The sequence below is a fragment of the Motacilla alba genome, chromosome 3 (genome assembly GCF_015832195.1).
Source record: "Motacilla alba alba isolate MOTALB_02 chromosome 3, Motacilla_alba_V1.0_pri, whole genome shotgun sequence".
NCBI lineage: Eukaryota > Metazoa > Chordata > Aves > Passeriformes > Motacillidae > Motacilla > Motacilla alba.
Genome location: NC_052018.1, coordinates 105069945 through 105092493, shown reverse-complemented (window position 1 = coordinate 105092493; position 22549 = coordinate 105069945). Strand labels below are relative to the sequence as shown.

General features: G+C 46.5%; 1 protein-coding gene across 12 annotated transcripts in view; it reads left to right on the top strand.

Moving 5' to 3' along the window:
- The window catches only part of CAPN13 (calpain 13), a 50973-nt gene that overhangs the window by 8231 nt on the left and 20193 nt on the right, over positions 1–22549 (top strand). For 11 of the 12 annotated variants that reach the window (XM_038133077.1, XM_038133065.1, XM_038133074.1 and 8 more), the window contains 9 exons: positions 7837–7906; positions 8766–8884; positions 12629–12762; positions 14633–14807; positions 15681–15752; positions 17484–17569; positions 18915–18989; positions 20377–20546; positions 22125–22273. In XM_038133077.1, the coding sequence (XP_037989005.1) occupies positions 7837–7906; positions 8766–8884; positions 12629–12762; positions 14633–14807; positions 15681–15752; positions 17484–17569; positions 18915–18989; positions 20377–20546; positions 22125–22273 (1050 nt within the window). The remainder of the gene's footprint in view (positions 1–7836; positions 7907–8765; positions 8885–12628; positions 12763–14632; positions 14808–15680; positions 15753–17483; positions 17570–18914; positions 18990–20376; positions 20547–22124; positions 22274–22549) is intronic. The other variant, XM_038133076.1, reaches the window with a different exon arrangement.

The window sequence follows — 22549 nt, the reverse complement described above, 5'->3', positions numbered from 1 at the left end:
GGTGTTTAAGCTACCTAAACAACTCGGCCAAGAGATACCTATCATTTCCCCAAGAGAGACTGTTTCTACCCTGAATACATCTCCCAGAGACTCAGTGCAGTTGTATCCTGCTGACAAATCATGGCCAATTTAACATATATCTGTATTTTTCCCAGCCTCCACCATTAGTTCCCTCTGACATTAAAATAAATTTGTCTGGAATGGTACCTGTGACTGGCATCTCAGTCCTAATAATCTCTTAGCTTCCATTTACTGTCGTGCAGTATCTGGTTATTTAAGTGGTAGATAGCAATTATAACTGCTGTCTTTGTTCCAGATCCAACTGAGCAGTTGAGCAACATGCTGCTTCTGTTTTACCTTGTACATTGTCAAGAGAATTGCCAATTATGCTCAGAGTTTGGAGTCTTCATATCTGGGGGTAATGTATAAAGTGCAGAGAAAACAGCTTGGTTTCAGACAGTGACAGTCAGAAACAACTTTTTGACTTGTAAACTCATCTTGTTTAATAGGCATGTGCCTGAAAAGGGAGGGAAGGTGGATCAGGAGCACCAAGGTGACATTTGTAATGTCACTTTTCCCAACTCTGCAGTAGTTACAGTTTCCCTCAGATGGGGACTGCTTCAGGTGTGTTTGCATCCCCAGACCCACAATCTACACCCATTGAAATGTGAAATCTGTCACAGAGGTTTTGCATGGGGTATTTCAAGCATTACTAGAGGTCAGGCTGAAGGTACCAAATACAGCAGGACCTCACAAATAACTGAAATGGAAAAGAAGTTCTGTTTTGGACTGAATAAAGTATTTTCTATAGCTAGGCTTTTCTAAAGATCAATCAAAGGGAAATTCTCTGTAAAGAATTATGTCAGATTTTAAAAATTGAGATACTCCTTTTAAAATGTTCAGAACAATTCTTTTTCATTGTTTGCTGCTTTTCCTTCACACAAGCTATTGATTGGAACCGAGGAAGCCATGAAATTATTAACTGTTGCAGAATATGCATTTTTATTCAATTAATGTTCAGGCTAAAGATTTCTCTCTGTCCTGATCATAGCGCATAATACTGTTCAGATGCAAAAAGAAATTGAAGGAGGATGGTCCAGATGATGTGAATTGTGGTGATGCTAAATGTGGAATGCTTTACTTCTGCTAACATTGGTTGTATTTTCAGACATGATATGTGTGAGGGGAGAGAGATTACCACCTGTGCAGCAGTGCCTTGGCCCTGCACCAGGGCTCAGTGTGGTGCCCATTGTAAATGTGAAGGCTAGTCCATGATCTTCAGTGCTTATGCTTTAAAAGAAGGCTAAAGTGGGCACAGGGTGAAGCTGCTGAAGGCTTTTCTGAAGGGTCTTCAAGTTTGCAGACTACTGCTCCTGCCCTGCTCACCCTTGGTCTCTTGGGGACCCTGTAGCTCCCTTGTGGAATGAGGGGATGCTGAGCAGGAGCTGGCCTAAGAAGATCTGTCCTTGGATTAGCGCAGACAGTTGTGTGTGGGGGCAGCTGCAAGGAAAGCTGCAAGGTGGCCAGTGCAAGTTTGAGGATCAGCATGGGAGGAATCCCCAAGTGCCTCTGATGTGACTTGAAGGGATGTGCCCGGTGAAAGGATTGTCTGAAAGAGCTGACAGGGGCTTTGTCTGCATCATCAGTCTGTTCAGAGCATCAGGGCATGGACTCCTTGGCTGTTTGTCTCAGGTACCTGGGGTCAGGTTGATGCCTCAGGTTTTAGCTTTTATATTTTTCAGATTCTGTACTGCTTTAGTGTGTACTTCTGAGCTTCATATTAGGGGATGGCGAGCTCTCTTCACAGAGAAGGTAGACAAAACAATTCCTTCTCTAGCTGGGGACCAAGGACAACCAATCCAAATTTCAGGCCCAAGAGCACAAACAATGGCAGAATAAAGAGAGAAAAACAAGAAGGGTGGGACTTCATAAGCTAAAGCTATATTTGGACAATTAACTCCAATATGCTAATGGACCAGAACTTACAAAAGTGGGAGACTTCGTGCCATTTTCTGCCATTTTGGGTTCATCTTGGGTGTAGCTCTGACTGGGCTCTTGTGCTGCCCAAGGTGCATCCATTGAGGCCTTCTAATAAATACCTACTTTATTCTTTGACTCTGTCTAGCCTCTGTTCTAGGTCATTCTTCACAAAGCATCGAGGTTATGAGAAAAGTAGCGTCCAAAAAATTCCTTGGATGGAAGGTGCAGGAAGAGGCAGTGTAAACTCAGGCAAGGGATATACCTCGTTCTCACAGCAGAGCCCTGTGCTACTGCACTCAGCACCTAAAAAACATTGGAGAAAATTATACTCAATGGTTGTTAGCTGGGAAAAGTGATCCATCATTTGAATCACTCACTTTGTAAAAGGGCTTGCTCCTGTTTTTAATTCCCTTCCTCTGTCCCTTCCCAAAGAAAACATAACCACCTTTCAGGAGCAGAGTACCTATTGTTATCCTGCATAGCTTTTGGTGATTATTTGTTCCTTGGCCTGTTATTTATTTCCCAGAAATTTCCAGAATTAGCATCAGCACTAAGGAATTTTGAATCCAGCAATTGACTTTTAAAAATGGACCCTTTAAAAATTTTTTTTGAACTTAGCATCTTTCTAGATGGATAAGCTGAGCTGGATTTCCTACTGCATCAGCCTTGGCCTGTCTGTAGCTGGAGGGAACTAAAAAACAGATTTCATCCAGGTAAGAATTTAGAGAACAATTTGAAGTTAACCCAAAAACTAGTCTCTAATAGAAGAGGAGGGAAATGAAGAAAAACCTAGCAAAAACCAAAACAAGAGGAAAAAGAAATGCAGGTTGTCACACAAATGAGGGAAGTCATGGGAAATGCGTGGCAGCGAGGGATAGTGGTGTCCTGCAGGTCTGTCACTTTGGGGCCAGCACTCCCTGGCATGAGCCAAAGCTGCTCACCAGCTGTTTGTGGTGAAGCTCACAGCTTCAGTCTTTCCCAGGGGCCTGGAGGCTCTTGGATCCTGTTCAGTGTTTCTCCGTGATGAAAATGAAAATCAACCCGCCTTGTTCTTCCTGAGTGTGCGTGTGCAATCAGGGGAATGGAACGGGAGCAGCATCCCCAGGCTGCCACTGTCTCAGCCCTTGCCTGCGCCTGACCTCGACTTGGAGCTCATCCCTGAGGGCTGGGGCAGCTGCAGCGCATCACCAGCCATTACATCTGTCCTTCTGGAAGGTGGAAAATGTTTATTTGCGTGGTATTTCCCGACTCCATTGATGTCTGGGGAGAGCTGATTGTGAGGGGGAGTTTGTGCATCCTGGGTGGATTGGAAAGCAGCGCTGCTGTGGTGTCTGCTGGCAGCCCTGCTTCTCAGGCTGGGGAGTCCCAGGCAGGATCCTGTGGCTGTGTTGGCTGGAGGGGAGTTGGTAACACCGTGGCACTTCCAGCTTTAACTATATGATCCCAGGGGGAGGTTCCAAGACCTCTAAGGAAACTGCCTCTCACTCCAGGTACACAGGACTACTTCCCTTGTTCGCCTTCTTTTTCTTTGCCTCCTTTGTTTTAGCAGTGAGCCACACAAAGCAAACAGGTTTCAGGTAAAACCCGAGCTGGTTTCTGTTTTTGTCTGGTTGTTGACACCAGTCCATCCTCCAGCAGGACTTAGCTTTCACATCTGTGGGCTCCACGCCTGTGTGGAGTCTGGTGAGCTCATTCTTCCAGGGCAAAAGAGAGCTGGAGCAGAGCATGGCTTTTATAAGCAACCAATGCATTTGTATTGAAATCAGGCAATTAAGAATTGAGCTATTCTGCTGTAAAGCAGGGAATTGAGTTCTGTCAGTGCAAGCAGAGCCCTTGAGAGTAGTCTGATTTTTCCTATTAATTTTGGCTTGCTCAGTTATCCTCTCCCTCTCCGATCTGTCGGAGACAAGTCATTGCATGTCACATCTTTGGTGTGGCCCAGCACAGCTTCTATTGTGTGGGTTGCAAAAGACCTTTAAAATCATGGAGTTCAACTATTAACCCAGCCCTGCCAAGCCACCATGTCCCCCAGTACCACATCTACATGTCTTTTAAATACCTCTAGGGAGGTGACTGTACCACCTCTGTGAGCAGCCTGTTCCAAAGCTTGGCCAGCCTTTGAGTAAATGAATATTTTCTAATATCCAATATAAACCTGGCACAATCTGGGCCGTCTCCTCTTGTTCTGTCACTGGTCACCTGGGAGAAGAGACTCTGTGGTTACCACCTCCTTTCAGGCAGGTGTGGAGTCACCCCCCTGAGCCTCCTTTTCTTCAGGCTAAAAAAAACCAGCTCCCTCATCTGCTTCTCATAAGACGTGTGCTCCAGACCCTCCACTAGCTTTGCCCTTTGTTCTGCCCTCCCTCCTTATCCCAAGTGTCTTATTTCTGTGGAGGTTTCCTGTGGTTCTGGGATGTATGGCAGTGGTGTGACTGACCCCTCCTCAGCACACTGCTGGGCAGGGCCTGCAGCCCAGGGAACTGTGGTACAGTGTTTATTTCTTAATCCACAGCAACACTATTACAGGCACAGCAGTGCTGCTGAATTAACATTTGTCCAGCTGAGAACAGTTTGGCTTTCAATAAATAGCAGCCTTTTTATTTGTCATAATTTGTGTGCGTTGAACAGCGAGCACCATTACTCATGATGGCAGGATGTGTAAGGACCGTGGAGCTGCAGCAGGGGGGAGCAGCACAAGTGTGGCTGAAGGGAAAGGAACAGAAACAGGGCTGGGATTTTATTTTAGGGTTAAGGTGAACTGATCAGGAGGTGGCTCTGCAAACAGACAGCTCCAGCCTCTTAACCCTCAGTGCCCTCGGGATCATGCTGGGCCAGTGGAGAATGTGGAGGAAAGTGGCCAGCACCAGCCAGAGCAGCCTGCAGCCAGCCTGGCTTGCACTGCCTAGGAAATCCCACCTCAGGCTTCCAATTTTTCACAGAACTGTTTGACTGTGTCCTTTGCATGTCTGCATGTGGTCTAACATCTACACTACTCACCTCCAGCTCCTTCTGAGGACTTGTTCTTCCCTAAGAATTTCAAGCAATTATAAAAAGAGATTTAGAGCTAAATGCATGTACAGGACACTTTCCTTCCACCTCTCAGATTAATTCTCTATCTTGCCCTTTAGATGAACAGTACTTCTGTGGTAAGACCATGCTCTAGAGGATGAACTTCTCTTGAACTTCTCTTTCTTTTTGAATACATAATGAAGTCTTCAGTGGGCCAGGGAAAGCGAGTGATGAGAGCTTTGTCCTGGGGGGATGAGTTCAGGCAGAGTGCTTGACTTGCAGCCCATATGGTAGCCTGCCTTCACTGCTGGGCTCATGGATACTCTGAGAAGAGACCACGTGCCTCTCAGAGCTCCCTCTTCTTTCCCCTTCCAGCCAAAACTGAAAAGTCCCGGTGGAAATGCCACAGCGCCTCATCATTTCTCAGTGAAACAGGGCATTGCTTCTGGACAGACATATAGTTAAAGCTGTGGTTCCTCTCTTTGTCATGCAATTTGAGCAGTAGGAAACAGTGAGGCTTGCACATTTTGTGTGGTGGTAACTATGTGTTTAGCTGTGTTCTGCAACAATGGACAATATGGTGTTTTATGACTGCTGTATTCTTGCCTTTGAAGGAAGAGGAGCTAATTGGAGACTTCCTTTCCTCCCAGTTGAAAAGGTCCAGATTTCCAGAGCACTTCCATCACAATTATGTCCTCTCTGTGCTGTCAGAAGCCCTCTGTGGGTCCAGACAGCTGCTGAGCAGCCCCTTCCTCTGGCTGGTGGAAACAGCACACTCTGTATTGTGTGTCAGTGATTGCCCCGGAGCCTGTGGGGAGTGCAAATTCCTGGAGGCAGAGCTCCATGTGCTGTGGGGAATACAGCATTGGAGCGTTCCCTCTGCCAGCCATGGAGATGTCTGTGTGCACAGTCGAGGTGGCTTGGCTGGGGCTGACTTCAGATCATGTCTTTTAGACTAAATTTTTTAGACTGAATTGCCAGTTTCTCACAGCAAGGAACCTGCTTAATGACTCAGCTCATCCCTGTTTGCTCACAGGGGAATCAAACACCTTGGTGGGCAATAGAATATTTGGTGAGGCATCTAATGGGCTGCCTTTTGAGCCAGTCCCCACAACAGGCTAGCAGGATTCACAGAGCTCTTCTGAGCTTTAGCATCCTGGCACGGAGCACAGCATCAGCCCTTTCCTCGGGGGTGCCATAAAGACACAGCTGCCTTGCCATTCGTTTCAGGCTTGTGCTCCTGGATGGTGCTTACCCCTGTGGCAGCTGTGCACTGCAGCCCAGCCACCCTGCTTCTGGCAAGTCAGACTCCAAAGCCCTCAGAAGTGATGGGGGAAACAAAAACAGCCATTCCTTCATGCTGTTGGTTTTCTGGGATGACTACTAGCAAGTCAGCCACACACAAAGCACGGGCAAGTTCAAAGCCTTGCCATGTAGTTTAATTTTCCCTGCTTGTGGGAAGTTTTGCGTTCACCCAGGTGAGGGGTACAAGCTGCTGTGGGAAATGGAGGTAGGGAGAAGATAAGGCTGGGATGGATGTAGAGCAGAAGGGAGAAGGTCTCAATGCTGCTTCTTCCTTAAACAATGAGCAACCACTGCTGCTGGCGGCCACACATCTTGGGCCTGCTCCCATGCTACGGGTAAATCTCTTGCTGCAAATCCCAGAGTCCTGGGGTAGGTGGGGATGGCTGTAGGAAAGCATCTCTCCAGGAATTTGCCTGCTGAGGCTGCTTTCCCCCACGTCAGCAGTGCTCTGGGAGCATGATGTGCCCACCAGCCTGGAGCAGTGACGTTGCAGTGCATCTTTTCCTGACAGGGAAATGTTTTAGAGGGGTTTGATCACTGTGGAGCCATTTCAGGAAGCTGACAGCATTTGCTAATGCTGAGCTCACGTAACCGTGCAAGTCGTGAGTCACATTGTGAGCTGGTCTGGTTTTTGTGCATGTCAGATCAGCTGGGGAGAAGGAATGCCAGGGCCTGTTCAGGGAAGGGCTGCTGTATTTTTTTTATTTATTTATTTATTACCAGGACTTTTTTTTCCTTCCTTTTATCTCTTTGTTTTCTTACATGTGTGATGACTTGCCTATTTCAGGCTGATTGCTCTTTCAAAACAGAGCCTTACCACGATGGAGAGTGCCACGGGTTATTCATGGAGGATGGTGAGGCTGCTCCTTCCTGAGCACTCAGATATCCCAGGCCAACAGCAGGCACAGCTGGGAGAATGGTTCACATTTCTGTGTGCAAAGCCAAGCTCTGAAGTGCTTCCCCCTTCACTGCCCAAGCAAGGCTCTCAAGGAAAATTCTCCCTGGATCAAAAATGTCAGCCAGGCCTATGGGATTTTGCAGACAGAGATTAAGCTCTCTTTCTTTATCTTCCTCACCAGAGTGAAGAAAAGCAGCCCAGGCTGACCTGTATTAGACCTGAATGGAAACACAAAAGGCTTAGAGAGTAAAATGCTCCCAGACCCACTGCTGAGCTGAAGTACAGACCCTGTTCCACTTTGCTTGGACACCTGTGTGTCTCTGCCCTGCTGTGCCCCAGGAAACTGCATGATTTCACTGTCAAGCTCAGAGCTCTCTCTGAAAGGTGTCAGTAGCATTTGAGAAACCCAAATGAAAACTCAGGTGGCACCCACCCCCAATTCCCCATCCCTAGGAATATCTGAGCAGATTAAAGAATAGCTGACTATCTCCTCTGGTTTTGTTGGTGGCAGGCAGCAAAACATCAGGGCTCAAGAAAAGCAGTTTTCAGACCTGGAAAAGGCAGGCAAGGTCTTCAAAGGGCGGGAACACACTGCTGGCAAAGGCTGAGTACTCACACTGTTCTTTGCATTTTCTTTCCTCCAGGAGCTTCAGAGAAATCCTTATTTGATCATGGATGGAGTTAGCAGATTTGACATCATGCAAGGAGAAATAGGTAAGGTGATATTCTTGATTTGGAGGAGAGCTGCACAAAGCAATAAGCTGTGCCTGCTTTGCCGTGTTCCAAGTGCTCAGTGGAAAGATGTGGGCCATGGTAGCTGCAGTAAACAATCTGTGCAGGTCAATCTAGACTGGCACAAGTCCACACACAACTGATTGCAGATATTTAACAGGATTCCCAAATGCATCAGCTCAAATCTTTGTTACTTTTGTCTGGCATCTGCCTTCTGTCTGTGTAAGGCCAAACTTAGAAATGGAGATCCAGCTGAGATCAGGCAGAGGCTTCGGGAAGAAGGGTCAAACACAGTTAAGTGTGAGTAGATAAACAGGCACAGCTCTGACTTCTCTAGGGCTGAATTTTCTTTCCTTCCTAATGTCTTCATTTGACTGCCAGTGTTTTCTTCCTGTGGATATTTCTGTTCAACTCCTGCAACACTCACCCAGTATCAGAGTATGTACCTGCACCCTGTGGCAGTTCCATCTTGTGCTCCTTGACCCTGTTTGTCTTTGGGAGCAGCTCTGCTCCCATGTAGTAAGAAATGCCTTCCCATTTCTCACTCCACGAGAAGTTTGAAGGTTTCCTAAAGAGTGTTCTGGACTGCAAGTCTCAACATGACTGCAAAAGATAGGAGCAACCTGAAAGGAGAAAAGGGTGGCTGGTGACAGCAGGGTTCCCAGTGGACATTGCTGGTGAATCCTGGACAGTGCTTCAGCATTTTGGAGGGAGAAAATGAGACAGAAGAATGTCGTTGATTTTAGCAAAGTGGTTCTTAGGTGTTGCTTTGTAAAGAGTCAGCTGTGATCCAGAACAGCAAATAACTGGGTGAATGCACTGGATTCTTCCCTCTCCTGAGGTGACTGCTGGATGCTGGCTGCCCTGGGCTCCCTGACACTGCGGAAACAATTCTTGGAAAATGTTTTACCCAAGGACCAAGGATTCCAGGACGATTATGCTGGGATTTTTCATTTCCGGGTATGTATTCCCTGCAGTATTGGTACCACTTGAGCTTGGCCGGTTGGATTGCAGAGGGCTCCAAGCTGCAGCCCCACACCTCAACACCCTTGAAAGCTTTGGTTCTTCAATGCTGACTCCCAAATCAGAACTTTGCAGAAAATCCTGAATTTTTTAATGATTCCTTGTGCTCCAGGTGGTGCAATTGCACTTCGGGGAATTTGATGCCCTTTTCTGAAAGTTATGACTGCAAAGGCAGCGGTACCAGCTGTTCAGAAAGATTTGTGTACATATATGTTTTAGATGGCATTCTGGTGGCTGCTTTGATTTGGGCAGTCTGTTATGGCTGTGATCTCACCTGCACTATCTATTTGGGCTCATTTTGTGTTTCCCCACTTCACCTTGCCCTCTTAGCTCGTTGAAACGGCTGGAAATTACAAATCCTCGGAGACAGATCAGAGGAACAGGCTTTTGATATTTTGAAAAGAGATTTGTTTCAGAGAGAGGAACAAGGCTTTTTAGTAAATCCCACTTTCAACCAACTCCTAAAATTGTCTGAATCTCCCAGGAGGGTGACTCGGGTAGCAACTGGCAGGCTCTGCTTACTTGTGTCTGAGTCAAACAAATATCTGGTGGGATTAGAAGAGCTTGCAGCACCATTAAACTCCAGAAGCTAAACTGGATGTGGAGAAAATCTGGATAAACTCAGCCATTCCTCATCCCCCTTACTTCACAAATCTCTTTTGTTTCATGCAGTTCAGCACCAAACAAAGGGCTCTGGCAGTGGGACTTCTTTGACCTCCTAGGCTCTTGCAGAGCAGCACCAGGAGGATTATCTCGTGGACAGTCTAAATTTTGCTCTGTTCCTTTGCTCCTCAGAATACCAGATGTTTCTGTCTTGGCCCATTTCCAGCATACACTGCCACACTGTGTGAGATAAACCAGCTGAAGGGACACCAGTCTGCTTAAAACACATTAAAAGGATGCAAGCTAGATTGTCTTTCATGGGAGCTTTGAAAAGATTAGTTAGGCGCAATCCTTAAATCTTAAGCAGTATAAATACCTTACAGTATTTGAAAATGTTTTCCCTGTCATCTCATCTGCAAATCAATGCAACTGTTTCTGGCTTTCCTTGAGCAATAAACCCCTGAGGAAGCTCCTCTGAATGGAAATGCTTCTCTGCAATGCCTTTCAATTATTCCATCAAAGATATTTTACTGCCATCCACAGGCTAAGCAACCAGTCCTCGGTTCAGTGAAGAATCTCAAACAAGGCATATCACATGCTAATAGAATAATTTTAGCTTATAACTTTTTTCCCCACCATTTTGGAACTGGAGCATCTTGCCTCTCAGGAGTACAAAGGGCTGCTCCAGCGTTCCTGTACAGCACGAGCTGTTCAGCTGCAAGAGTCAAGGGTGTTAAGCACTTAATCAGCTGTAGTTAAGATGGGCAATGTTTTTATCTAGGGAATAATTACAGCGATGTTATTTCCCCAGGGATTAAGTTAGTCCCATGTTTGTATAGGAATCCCTTTCTCTGCCACAGAAGCTGTGGTGCCTGTGAGGCAGAGTGTGTCACTCCTTGTGACAGTGAGGAGCAGCACCTCAGCTTGGGAAAAAACCAGAAGTGTTCTGCAGGGGACTACGGGAGGTTAGTGCACAGCGCATCAACTCACAACTGGAGGGACCTGCCCTGGGGGTTAATGTCCCTGCCCTCAGGAAGAAACAGATGAAATCTTTAAAGACCATAAATGGTCAAGACCTCAGTTTCAGGAAACATCCAAAAAGTGCTTTTTAACACCACACAAAAGGTTGGTGTTAGTTGATAGTTCATAGACATGCGATTTTCTCCTTACTCGATTTCAGAACTGGATTTTTCTAAGATCCTTGTCCAGGAAGGAAAATAGGAGACAAAATAACCACACACCATTCCCCCTTTGACTATCAGGATGTGTTGTGGTCATCTTGGGACTGTCCATTTCTTTTTCCTTCTCTTAAGCCCAGGAAAATAAAGTCCTGATTTAAAAGGCTTATTCTAAATGTGGAGGCAAAGAACTTCCCTCTTTGCATCCTGCCTACATAGCAATTCTTGGTTTTATTTACTACCACATTCACAGCTGCAGTACTTAAATCCCATAAAGGGATATAAAGAAATTTCATGAAGCCAGACTCAAGCCATATCCTCTGAAAGCAGGAGAATGGCTTCTCCTGTACCACTCTTGTGCTTCCAGAGTACTCTAGGATTTCCCATGAGGTTTCTTCTTCTCTCTGTGGCTTTTCCTGTCCTTGTGAGCTCAGATGAGCTCACAAGACCTGAAGGTCTGTGACAGTCAGGACAAAGCAGCTGTCTTTATCCAGCTGAAGAAAAACGCAGTGCTGCATTCAAACAGCCTCCAAGCTTGAGCTCCCTACCAAACTATGGCCAAGGAACTTGACTTTTGGAAAAACATCACTCAGTGGGTTTGGACTGCATTAATTCCCACAGCAAGTCCTGTATGTTCTCCTTATTTACCTGTTGTGATTGCACATGAAGCAGCGGGTGGAGGCGCGGCTGGAAGTCACACCTCTTCTCCATACAGACCTGCTCCTAGGTGTTGGCTGCTGGCAGAAGTGCTCCTTAGGTGACTGAAAGGACAGCTCCTTTTGGACAGTCCTTTTGCCTGTCTCTCCTTCAGGCAGAGGACAGCCAGTGGAAGATTTTTCCTCAATCCAAAATCAAGCAGAAGCCCCACATCTTTCCTGGAGCTCAAGTTAGAAGTTCCAACCCTGCTGCCTCCTGCCACCGCTGGTGTAGGAAGGGAGAGGCCTGGGTGAGGCAGAAATGTAAGTAGGATCAGACCTGCTTTCAGCTGAGCAGCCTGTAAGCTGTTTTGCTGCTGGGCAGATCTGGTCTTGTGCTTTTCGAGCAGAACAGCTCATTTTGGGGTTTTTCATTGACCGAAGCTGTTGGAATAAAATCATGCTAGACTAAATCTATTGCTGGCATACTTCCACTAGAGTCCTTAGCATTACTGCAAATAAGAGCTTGGCCTCTTATGATTTCGAATCATGCTAAGCTACATTAATCTGCTAATGACTCTGGAAATGGCTCCTTTAGTTCATCCCCACAGATCTCTATTCCTGTCTTTTCCCTTGAAAAGTTTCATCAGCTGGATCAGCTGGAGAAACACCTGCTCTGTCCACATGCTGGAGAGACTGCCTGTGTCCTTCTCATCCATCAAGGAGATGGATAACACCTCAAAACAGTCTTTAGTCACTACACTGTCTCCATCCATGACAGCGTGTCAGAGTCTTAATTGAAACACAGAGGAAAGGAAATTTAAAGGCTGGATCTTGACAAAGCCTCTCTGGCCAAGAGCTGCACTGTGGGGAAAAATCCAAGTGTGGCTGAGAAGTGAGGCTGATGGAATCCACCTGCTGATCATTCTTTATCTTCTTGAAATCTTGCTGTTGCCCAAGAATATTAACATATTCCCATGTTGAATCTCTCCTCCCACTGATTGCAGGGCTAGCTGTACTCCCCAAGGACTTTTCCTGCCACTGGGAAACCCAGCCAGTTGGTGGCTTGTTTAACAATGGGGACCATTAGCCTGAGGCAGTTCAGGAGAGAACTTGCACATATCCACATTACTTTAGATTAATTCTTGTGCTAGTTCATGAGAATTTTAATTTCCATGGACATTAGCACTTAAAAGAGGCTCGTTATTTTATTTTGTCTCTCTCTCTCTCTTTTTAAAATATGTTTTTATTTTATTTATTTCCAGTTCTGGCAGTATGGAGAATGGGTGGATGTAGTGATAGATGACCGGCTGCCATTCCTGAATGGAAGATACCTGTCTGTACACCCCCGAACTTCAAATGAATTCTGGCCATCCTTGCTGGAAAAAGCATATGCCAAGTAAATACACCTGGTCTGTTCTTCCACCCAGTGCTGAATGCTTTCTGTGGGTGGTTTCATTTCACCCTCTGCCTTGTGCAAAGCACACAGGAAGGAGCTCAGGCTGACAGATGCCTCTGTGGTACTGTGCTTATGTTGGCTGCAACAAACACAGGGCCAGCATTAACTGCTGATGTTGGCCTTTGGATTAGACCTAACTCTAGCCAGCCCTAAAGACAGCCAGCCCTAAATCTCCCCAGCTCAACTCTGGGGTGTTAATGCCTGAGAAGCAAAGTGAGCAGGGCAACAGTGACACAAAAGGGCCTGGAACATCCTCCTGCTGTCAGGGAAACTTCTTCGTCTCTGTTTTCCTTTCTGTGTTGTCCTCTGTTTAAGCCTGCAGAGTCCAAGCACGGATTACCTGTGTTTACAGTCACTAATCAGAGATCATGTGCTTATTTGGAGCAGGCAATGAGAGGAAGCATGACTGAAGAACATGCCCAGGCACAACACACACTCTCCTAGGACCCTCTGATCAGTTCTCATTTCACAGAGAGCTCTGACTCTAAGCTGAGGTCCCCAGAGTATGCAGGGTAAATAATGCCTAATAAAGAGATAACAGGTTTTTAAAATCCTCTGGAGAGAAAAGGGGTTGGATTGAGGTCCCTTAGCATTTGCCCATTTCTCACTATTAAAAATGCTGAAGAAAAAGTCCTGTGTTAGGGGGGGTGTGAAGGGCTGGAACTTGGTACCTGAGGCTGGGGCAGCATTTGCACTGCAGTGAAGAGGAGGTGAAGAAAAGAGAGAATAATTCTGGCAGATTTGGTCAGGAATAAGCAAATGTTAAAGCAGCATGAGAGCGACTCAGGAAGAGGATGCATTTTGCCCTGAGATATCTCAGAAAAGTTGACTCAGGATTCAGTACCAATTTGCTGCATAAGATTTTAATTACAATGCATACCAAACCTCTATTAAATTAAAGTTGCAAGCAATGCTGTTTATGAGATTCCCATTGGAGAAGTTATTCCCCAATGCCCAAGACAAATTCTTTTCATCAGTGTAGGACAAGGACAACTCTTCAAAATACAATTAGCTGCAGACTTCATTTGATTACATTCATTAAATACAGTGTGTATGGTGGGGTTTAACAGCATGCTCTACCTGCTCTAAGTACAGCATGTTCCAGCTTATTTGCTGTCTCAATAAAAACCACACGATAAAAACAACAAGGACTGTGTTGGCAATATTAAATTATTATCCTATTATTGTGCTCTAGCAGAGTGAACTGGGAACAGTGCTGAGAACTCATTTCTGCCTTGCCCTGGAAGCGTGGGTAAATACCTTCACCTCTCTTTTCCTTTTTCTCATTTGCAAAAGGAATGCTGGCCATTTTTGTGAAGAGTCCTGTATAAGTAGGATGTAGAAACTAACAGTTCAGCTCCATTTGACCTGAAACATCCATTTGAGCTAGTCATCCTTGGCTCCCTTCCTGTTCAGAAAAAAGAAATTGGATGCTTCAAGATGACATGCAGCTCATCTCCCAAAAATGCCTGTGTTGGCCTGAGATGCACCTTATTATTTTCCACTGTCTGCGAATGGCTCTGGACAGCTGCCTCACATGGGGATGAAGGCATAGAAAAAGCTCCCCCTTTGTGTCCTTCCTCCCACAGGGCATGTGTTGTGCCTGGCCAAGTATTTCAGTCACGTTTCCTTTCATTACCCGGCCACAATGTCTGCACAGCCCTGGCTCCCCTGTGCTCACCACCTCGATGCACACGTTCATTTTTAAAGCAAGCAGTGTGTATTGTTTATGAAAACAGTGTAAGGACTAATTAACTTCTCTCTCTTTTTCCCTTTATTTTTTTTAATCTATTATAAAATTTCTCAATAGGCTGCAGGGCTCCTACCAGAACCTGAATGGAGGCTTCCTTTCAGATGCTTTAGTTGACCTCACAGGCGGAGTCCAAGTGCAGTTTTCATTGAAGGATCCACCTCCTGATCTGGAGGAGATCCTGAAAGCAGCTGACAGATCTCGGTGTCTCATGGGCTGCAGCACCTCAGGCCAGGTGAGTCACAGGGCTGGTCACATGCCTCTCTTGGTTCACTGGGTTTGCACAAAGGCTGCTCTTTGGAGGGGAAAACAAAGCTCATAATCGCTCTGTAAAATAGTTACAGTTTATGGATGCCCCAAGGGATCTTGGCAGCAGAAAGTAGATAAGATTATTTGGTAAGGATGTAAAGGTATTTGAGCAGATGTGGATGGATTGCTCTGTCCCACAGGGGGCTGTAGCTTCTCTCCTGGCTAATTCCACTGCAGCCGGCCTGATTTTGGCCTCCTAACTTTGTGATCAACTCTGGCAAGGCCAAAACACACCTCTCTTCTGTGAAAGGATGCAATCCAGCTGTGGCTTGCAGGCTCCCTGGTATTAATGCTGGGCAGGTGCAAAAGGCTTTGTGATATTCAGCAAGTACCTTTGATAAAATGTCTCCAAGGCTTCCCCTACAGCTTGTGACGTGGGACTGTGAAGTGTGTGACGCTGCTCCTGTGGTGCCTGCTTCCTCAGGACAGGAAGCTTGGCTGCTGCAAGCAAGCCAAGGGCGATTCTCTCAGCTCAGGTGGCTGACCTGGCTGTGAGGGACAGGGAAATTCTGCAGTTCCCCAGTCTGACTGCAAGTCACCCAGTCCAGGTCATTCTGCAGTTGCAGCAGCTCTGCACCGTGGAAGGACTTGCAAAGAAGTGTAGATCTGTAGCTTTGTTAAATTTCCTGGCTTGCTTATGGCTGCAGTGGGAACAGCCACATTCCTGTGGAGTATCCCTGAGGAACTGCTGTGGTCAGAGGCTTTGTTCAGTGCCATGGCAAATGACACTCCTGGGAGCTGGTGGCTGTGTCCCTGTGGTGCGGCAGGAGCTAAAAGCTGTGCTTTCTCCCTTCTGCAGTCAAGGAGGAACATAGAGCTGAGGAATGGGATTGTACAGGGCCATGCCTACACCATCACAGGAGCTGTGAAGGTAAGGTCAGGGACTTGGTCCTGCCTGCAGATCTTGTACTGATGCTCCACCACAGGGCAGTTGTGCTGCTGTTCCAGTCAGAGTGATGTGAATTGGCTTCGCACTCAGGGGGGATTGTTGAAAGCACATAGTTCAAATTCCAAGAGATGGAAGGACTCTGGCACAACAAGAAGAGGGAGGATATCCGAATCCATGTTGTTTTCCAATGGAAAATGCAACTGAAATTTACTTTTGTTTTGGGACACTTCAGCAGCGTGTCCCAAGTACAATACAATGCCAGTGTGTCAAACACAACATTTCTGGAGATTTTCTTTCCATGCTGACTCTTTTAAAATGTGCTTTTGTGTCTCAAATGCAAGTAGAAGCACTGGCTGAAATTGTGGGATTTGTCATATGATGCAAATCTACATTTGTTCAGCTCAATCACAAGCTGCCAAAAATCACTGTGTGAAAAGTAAATCGCTGGTTCAAGAACAGCGTTTCTCCATCTTTTAAAGCTGTTGTACTCATGCAGAACTGCTCCTGGCTGAATATTAATATTGATGATCTGAGAACCAATTTATCACATGGATCAAAAGAAATTAAGGATTTTTTACAGCCAGGAGTCAGAACATGGCTTAGCCCAGTAAGCTGTAGTGCACACAGGGAGAGTTAACAGTGAAGAAAGAAACCAAACAATAGCTATGCTGTCAAGCAAGGTAGCTACAAAACCTTCAAATCTTGGAACCTAAAGTACCTTGGAAAGGGGATGTTGCTTTCCCTAAGCTACTTTCTCCCTTGTCCCCTCTCTCTGCTGGTTTTCTTGTGCCATGGCATGCTTGGTGCCATCATCACAGCCAGCATGCTGTTTTTTGGAGGCAAGGGGCCACAAAATGGAAAGAATGGGGGGGTGGCCAAGCTCCAGAGAAGGCCCCAGCTGTCTCTTTGCAGGGCAGGGGCAGAAGGGTGCCCAATTCTGCTGGAGGAGAAGCAGGCTGTTCCAGCCTCCTGCTGCTCCTGGTGTGTGAGAGAGGAGAAACAGTCTTTGCTCCACTTAATGGAGCGCCAAGACATCCAAGGGGTTGTCCTGAGGGGGAATGGTCAGGGGCTGGGCCTTTGCCTGGGAAGAGACTGCCATGGTATTGTTTCCAACACTTTCTGTGTGCATAAGGAGAGCCAGAAAGCAAAGGTTTCCTTCTCCTTTCCACTTCCACCATTCTGGCTTCACTGGCAAAAGTTAATTGCTTCTGACTTAAATCAGTGGCAGCAAAAGGAGAAAAGCACCAGAACCCCCAGCTGCTGCAAACACAGCATTGTAGATCCAGCCCCACAGATTCTGTTTATCATCAGCTTTCTGCGCTGACTCTTCTTGGCTTTCACTCCAGGCAGTCTGGTGACCTCATTCCTCAAAGTCTCTGCCTTTGCTGACTCACAGCATCAGATGTGCAGAATTAGGTGCTGGAATTTCCCAAGGCTGTTGAATTCATGCAGTGTGACAGGAATGCTGCTGCTTCTCTCTGTGTCAGCTATTCACGTTCCTCAGGAAAGCAAGATGGGCGCCGTTTTCTCTCCCACGTCATTCCTTTGCAGTGTAGCAGAAGGCACTGATTTTTCGCTGCTGGGAAAATGAGATCAGGGGTTATATCTGGTCTCTAAGGTGTAGAGGAAGTTCCATTTTATTACCCTTCTCTACACTGAATATCAGAGCTGTGAAAAGCTGTGACTGAGTTTGTTTTTCTTTCCTCTTTCCAGATCCCCTACAAGAATGGCTGGAAACATATCATCAGGATCTGGAATCCCTGGGGCCATGGGGAGTGGAAGGGGCCCTGGAGTGATAAGTAGGGTCTTAAAGCTTTAATATGATAGTGAATCAATCTTTTATAAGAACCTCTGCCCTGCACCCATTTTAACAAAACAGATATTTCCACATCAGTTAATTACGAGCATTATTTCCACCTGCATAGCAACTGCCTGCAGAAATCCAGTCCAGGGGAAACTAATGCAGCCTTTCTAAGCTCAGGTGTCCCTTCTTGTGTGTGTGTATGCATTTTACCCAGTGCATAGTTCTACAGAAGTCATGGATGGAAGAGCTCTTATTTCCTGGAGTAAGCTCTGACCATGTCCTTAGATGCTGGCGGGCTGCATCTATTGAATTCTCCTGCAGGAATCACAAATCCACCTTCCTCCTCTTTCTTCCTCTCCCATGAGTCTGACTCTGGGAAGAGGATGGTCAGATGAGTCCATGGAGCAGAGCAGCCTGGAACACAGAGGGGACAGAAAGGGTCCTTGGTTATTCCAGAGGCAAAGTGCCAGGGAATGGCTTGAACTAATCTTTTGGATCCTTCGTGCAGCTTTGGGGATGCAAGGACCACTTTGCTGCCTGTGTGGGTAATCTAACATCTCTTTCCTAAAACAAGAAATTATATAGACTGCAACAGTGTTTTGTAAATAAATAGATGTTAGGGGTTTTTTTTCCTTTTGGAATTGCATCAGTGTTTCCATGATTAGAGAGATGTTCTTGTGCCACTCTGAGGTTCTTTAATAGCATCCCATCCCTCCCTGTTGCTAGGACCACATACAAGCACTCTGCTGAGATAAGTCAGGCTGGAGTGTTGCATCTGGAAGGGTTGGTGGGTTGTGTGGACGTGTCTGAGGCTGGGATAGCAGCTCTCTGCTCAGGCAGCATCCTCCCATCCTTTTGGAAGGGTGGACTACAATCCTAAGTGCAATTGAAATGTCAGCAGCACGTTCACAGGTAAGCTGCACAGATCAATAAATTATTGATTCACATGCTGTTTATTTATCTTAAACTCTGCAGAAAGTACAATTATCACTTAATTATAAACATGCTGCTTGGAAACAACACATCTGACTGGGTAATGTGCTCTCTACACGTCTGTGGAATATCAGTGCTTCAGAGCACTGTGGCTTGGTGCCTCGCTAACCTCTCCAGCATGAGGACAGGTGACCAGGACAGCAGGGAGGATTCCCCACCCCAGGCTGGGCAGCTCAGGCACAGCAAAGGCACATTGTTTCATTTGGTGGCCTTGGCTGTGAAGGTATCACCCACAGGCCTGTTTCCAACGCACAGTTTGTTCACCCCTCCTGATGAGGCTGGTTAGAGGAATAGGCCAAAGGTGAAAAATTGTGCTTCACATCTTGTTGATTTGTTCTTTTTTGCAGCTCTCCTCAATGGGACCGTGTTGAGCCTAAATACAGAGAAGCCCTCCTCAGAAATAAGGATGATGGAGAATTCTGGTATTTCCCTATTGATCCTCTGTCGACAGGGTTTTCTATTTGCCTTCATTATGGAAAAAGTAATTTTGGCAGTTCTCTGTTCTTGGTGGTGGCTCAAGGCACTCTGTGTTAGCTGTGTGCAAACAGCAAATTGGAGATTGTCCTGACCCTGTGGTGTCAGAGGAAACAAGACCTGAAAATATGGAGTTGGGCAAGACAGGCTGTCGGAAAAAAGAAAAAAGAAAAGTGAGAGGAACTAAAAATCCAGCCCTCTGAGACCTGGTCATTTTGTCAGACCACCTCTCCTCATGAAGTGTGTGTTTGAACCTTGGAGAGACAGATGCTTGAAGGGGACAGCTGGCTAAGCAGGTCACTGAGCTCGTGCACTTGGCTGCTCTGCAGGTGCTTGTGGTTTTTCACTGCCTCTGATTGCTCCCAGATACAGCTTAGCCATGCATGGGCTGTCCCTTAGGAAAACTGATTATTCAGAATGTGCACACGTGCCCTGTGGGGCTCTGAGGAAAGCAGGGTGACAGCAGGGGCGTCTGAAACACACATGTGAGGCTTGAGTGAAGCATGAGTGTGGGACAGAACACTGTGGAGGAACCAGGGCAAGGGACAGTGGCAGAGGTGTGCTGGAGATGGCAGAGCTGCGGCAAGGTACCCCTGAACGTGCCCTGTGGTTTACCCTGGGGCATTAGGGGCAGTTAGGGCAGCCCAAAATGCATTGAGAGCTGAGCTCTTCTGCAAGGTAGCAGCCAGCAGAGCTGCAGTGCTCTGCAGTGCTCTCAGCAATCTCCTTTTTTAAAGACATGGGGTGAATGTGGATACCTACGTGGTGGCTTCACAGAATCACAGAGAGGGTCAGGCACCACAGGGTGCCATCTGCTCCAGCCTCCTGCCCAAGCAGGGTCATCCCAGAGCACGTGGCACAGGATTGTGATAAGATGGTTGTGGAATTCTCCAGCGAGGGAGACTCCACACCTTCTCTGGGCAACATGTTCCAGCGTGGGGTCAGCTGCACAGTAAAGAAATTCTTCCTCATATTCAGGTGGAACTTCCTGTACATCAGTTTCTGCCCATTCCCTCTTGTCCTATTGCTTGGCATCACCGAGCAGAGCCTGGTCCCACCTCGGACACTCTCCCTTCATATACTGACATTGATGAGGGTCCCTCTCAATGGATCAGCTCCCTCAGCCTTTCCTTGTAAGAGAGATGCTCCAGTCCCTTGATCATCTTTGTAGCCCTCCACTGGACCTGCTCTTGTCCTGAGGAGCCCAGAACTGGACACAGCTCTCCAGATGTGCCTCACCAGGGCTGAGCAGAGGGCCAGGATCCCCCTCCCTTACGTGTTGGCAATGTTCTTCTGTCTTAAACTGAACGATGACATTTCCCTCCTTCTCTGCAGGATGTCCTGTAAGAACTTCCAGGAGCAGTTTTCGTGGCTGTATATATGTAACAACACCCCAACCTTCCTGGACTTTGGAGATGAGCACTGCACAACAACGTGGTCTCTGAACAGCTACACCAACCTGTGGAGCCCGGGCCTTCCCACCAGGAGGAACCGCTATTCCCAGGGTAATGGATGCTCACTGCACTCTCCTGGCCGTGTCCTCCTCTCCGTTGATGTGAAACATTCACTCCGAGCACCGAATTGCTCCAGTATTGATCGCCAGTTGTTAATGCCTGCCTTTTCCCATTACAGCACTTATCAGCCAAACAGGCAGAAACAAAGCAACAGCCCTGGCTGCTGGGTTAAAACGGGACGCTTGTGATTTAGGAACCCTGGACTCCTTAAGTCAAAACGAGCTTGTATATCTTCTTTCAGCCAGTTGCAGTAGGTGTTGCTGGGGACCTCATCAGAAAGTCTGGCCTGGCAAATAGGCTGTTGATTTTACAGAGCAAAAAGTACTCTGAAATTAAATTGAAATGGAATGAAAATATTGTGCTACAAAGCTCAATTTTTAAAGGTAAAAAAGGTCTTTTTGGGCTGATAAGACCTGTGGTTTTACTGCCTGTGCAAGAACTCTTCTGGCATTGTAAGCTGCAATCAATAGTAGTATATTTTTACATTTTTATCTTATCTCATCTCTTTTTTTTTTTTTTTTTTTTTTTTTTTTTTTTTTTACAGCTGCATCAGTGTTTGGGCTTTGTGTTTTTAATCTAGAATGGTAGTATCTGATCAGTGAAGAGACTTTTTTTTTCCTCAAATGATGATCCTTGACTTAGCAGCAACCAGGTTTTGGCTTACAGGTTTCAGGCTCCTGCTCCTAACCTGATCACCAGGTCTCAAGGTGTGATAACAAAGCAATGCCTGTGCTGCTGCACACCACAGTCACTGGGACTGAGCAAGGAGGGGCAGGGGCTTCTTGTAGGCAAGGGGCTACAAAATGGAAAGATGGGGCTTGCCAAGCTCCAGAGAAAGCCCTGAACTGGGAATGTGCAGGCAAAGCCGTTTTCCTTGGAGCTGTGTTTCCCAACAGCCCTCAAATAAAGTCCCTGTCCAAGTACAGTCATTCAAATTTGCAACTTTCAAGGCCACCCAACACAGGGATCTGCCTTAAATTCTACTCTGCTGCCATCTCAGACCTTTTTTCCCACTTAGGGCAGTTCATTGCTTTTTTTTTCTTTTTTTTTAAACCAGGAATGCTTCCTGTTAACCAAAGCCTTGGCCAAGAAGCAGCTGTTTCCCTCTGGTGCTGGACATTCTGTCTGTCCATCACAAACATTAGCAGCAGGGAAGAAGAGGATGGCTTTGCACCATTTTGTCCTTTTCTATGTGTTTGTCACCTCAAAGCCACAGTCCTTTTCAGCTCAGCCTCTGGGTCAGGTGCCCGATTAAGAGGCACTGCTTTCCTGCTGCTGGGAAATTGTGCCATGTTGCCATGTAGGTGAAGCAGATGTAGAGGGGCTGAGAAATCCACACGACTTCCGTCACTTTGCCAGAGATTTCTAAAATGATAAATGTGCAATCAGTTTACCTCCAGATGCCTCAACTTCTAGTGCTAGTGTGGAGACTACAGTGCTCTGTTGTAATGAAAGGATCTTGGAGCAGTGACTGCCTGTTCCTCTGGCTGAACGCAAGCAAGATCTTACACAAAAGGCTACTGCTGGAACATCTCTGAGCCTACTGTTAACCTATTAACACTTTCTCAGCAGGTGCAGCTTCAACAAACCCTCAGTATTTTTTCAAAGTGCTAGATCACAGCCCAGAAACCTGTAACGTAGCAATTTCACTCATGCAAAAACACGCTGAGCATGTGCAGGATGAAAAAAACCTGAGGATTGGCTTTTTCATCACCACGGTAAGCGCAATCAGCTATCATGTAGGCACTGTTGTTCTCTCTGTGGTCTATTTTACCTGGGTGTGGGAATGCAGGTCTGAATTGCCTTTTGGCCTGTTAAAAAGTCAGTTTGTGGTGTGAATTTCTGGGTGCCTGCTACTGTAGAAAACTCAGAGCAAAAATAGAGCTAAGCAGGCTTTCTTTTATTCATGTCTTAAGGAAAAGGTGGCACTTTTAGTTCTGTAGCATCCCAGAATAGTCTTGGGAAACTCAGGGAGTCCCTGGGTTAGGAGATGT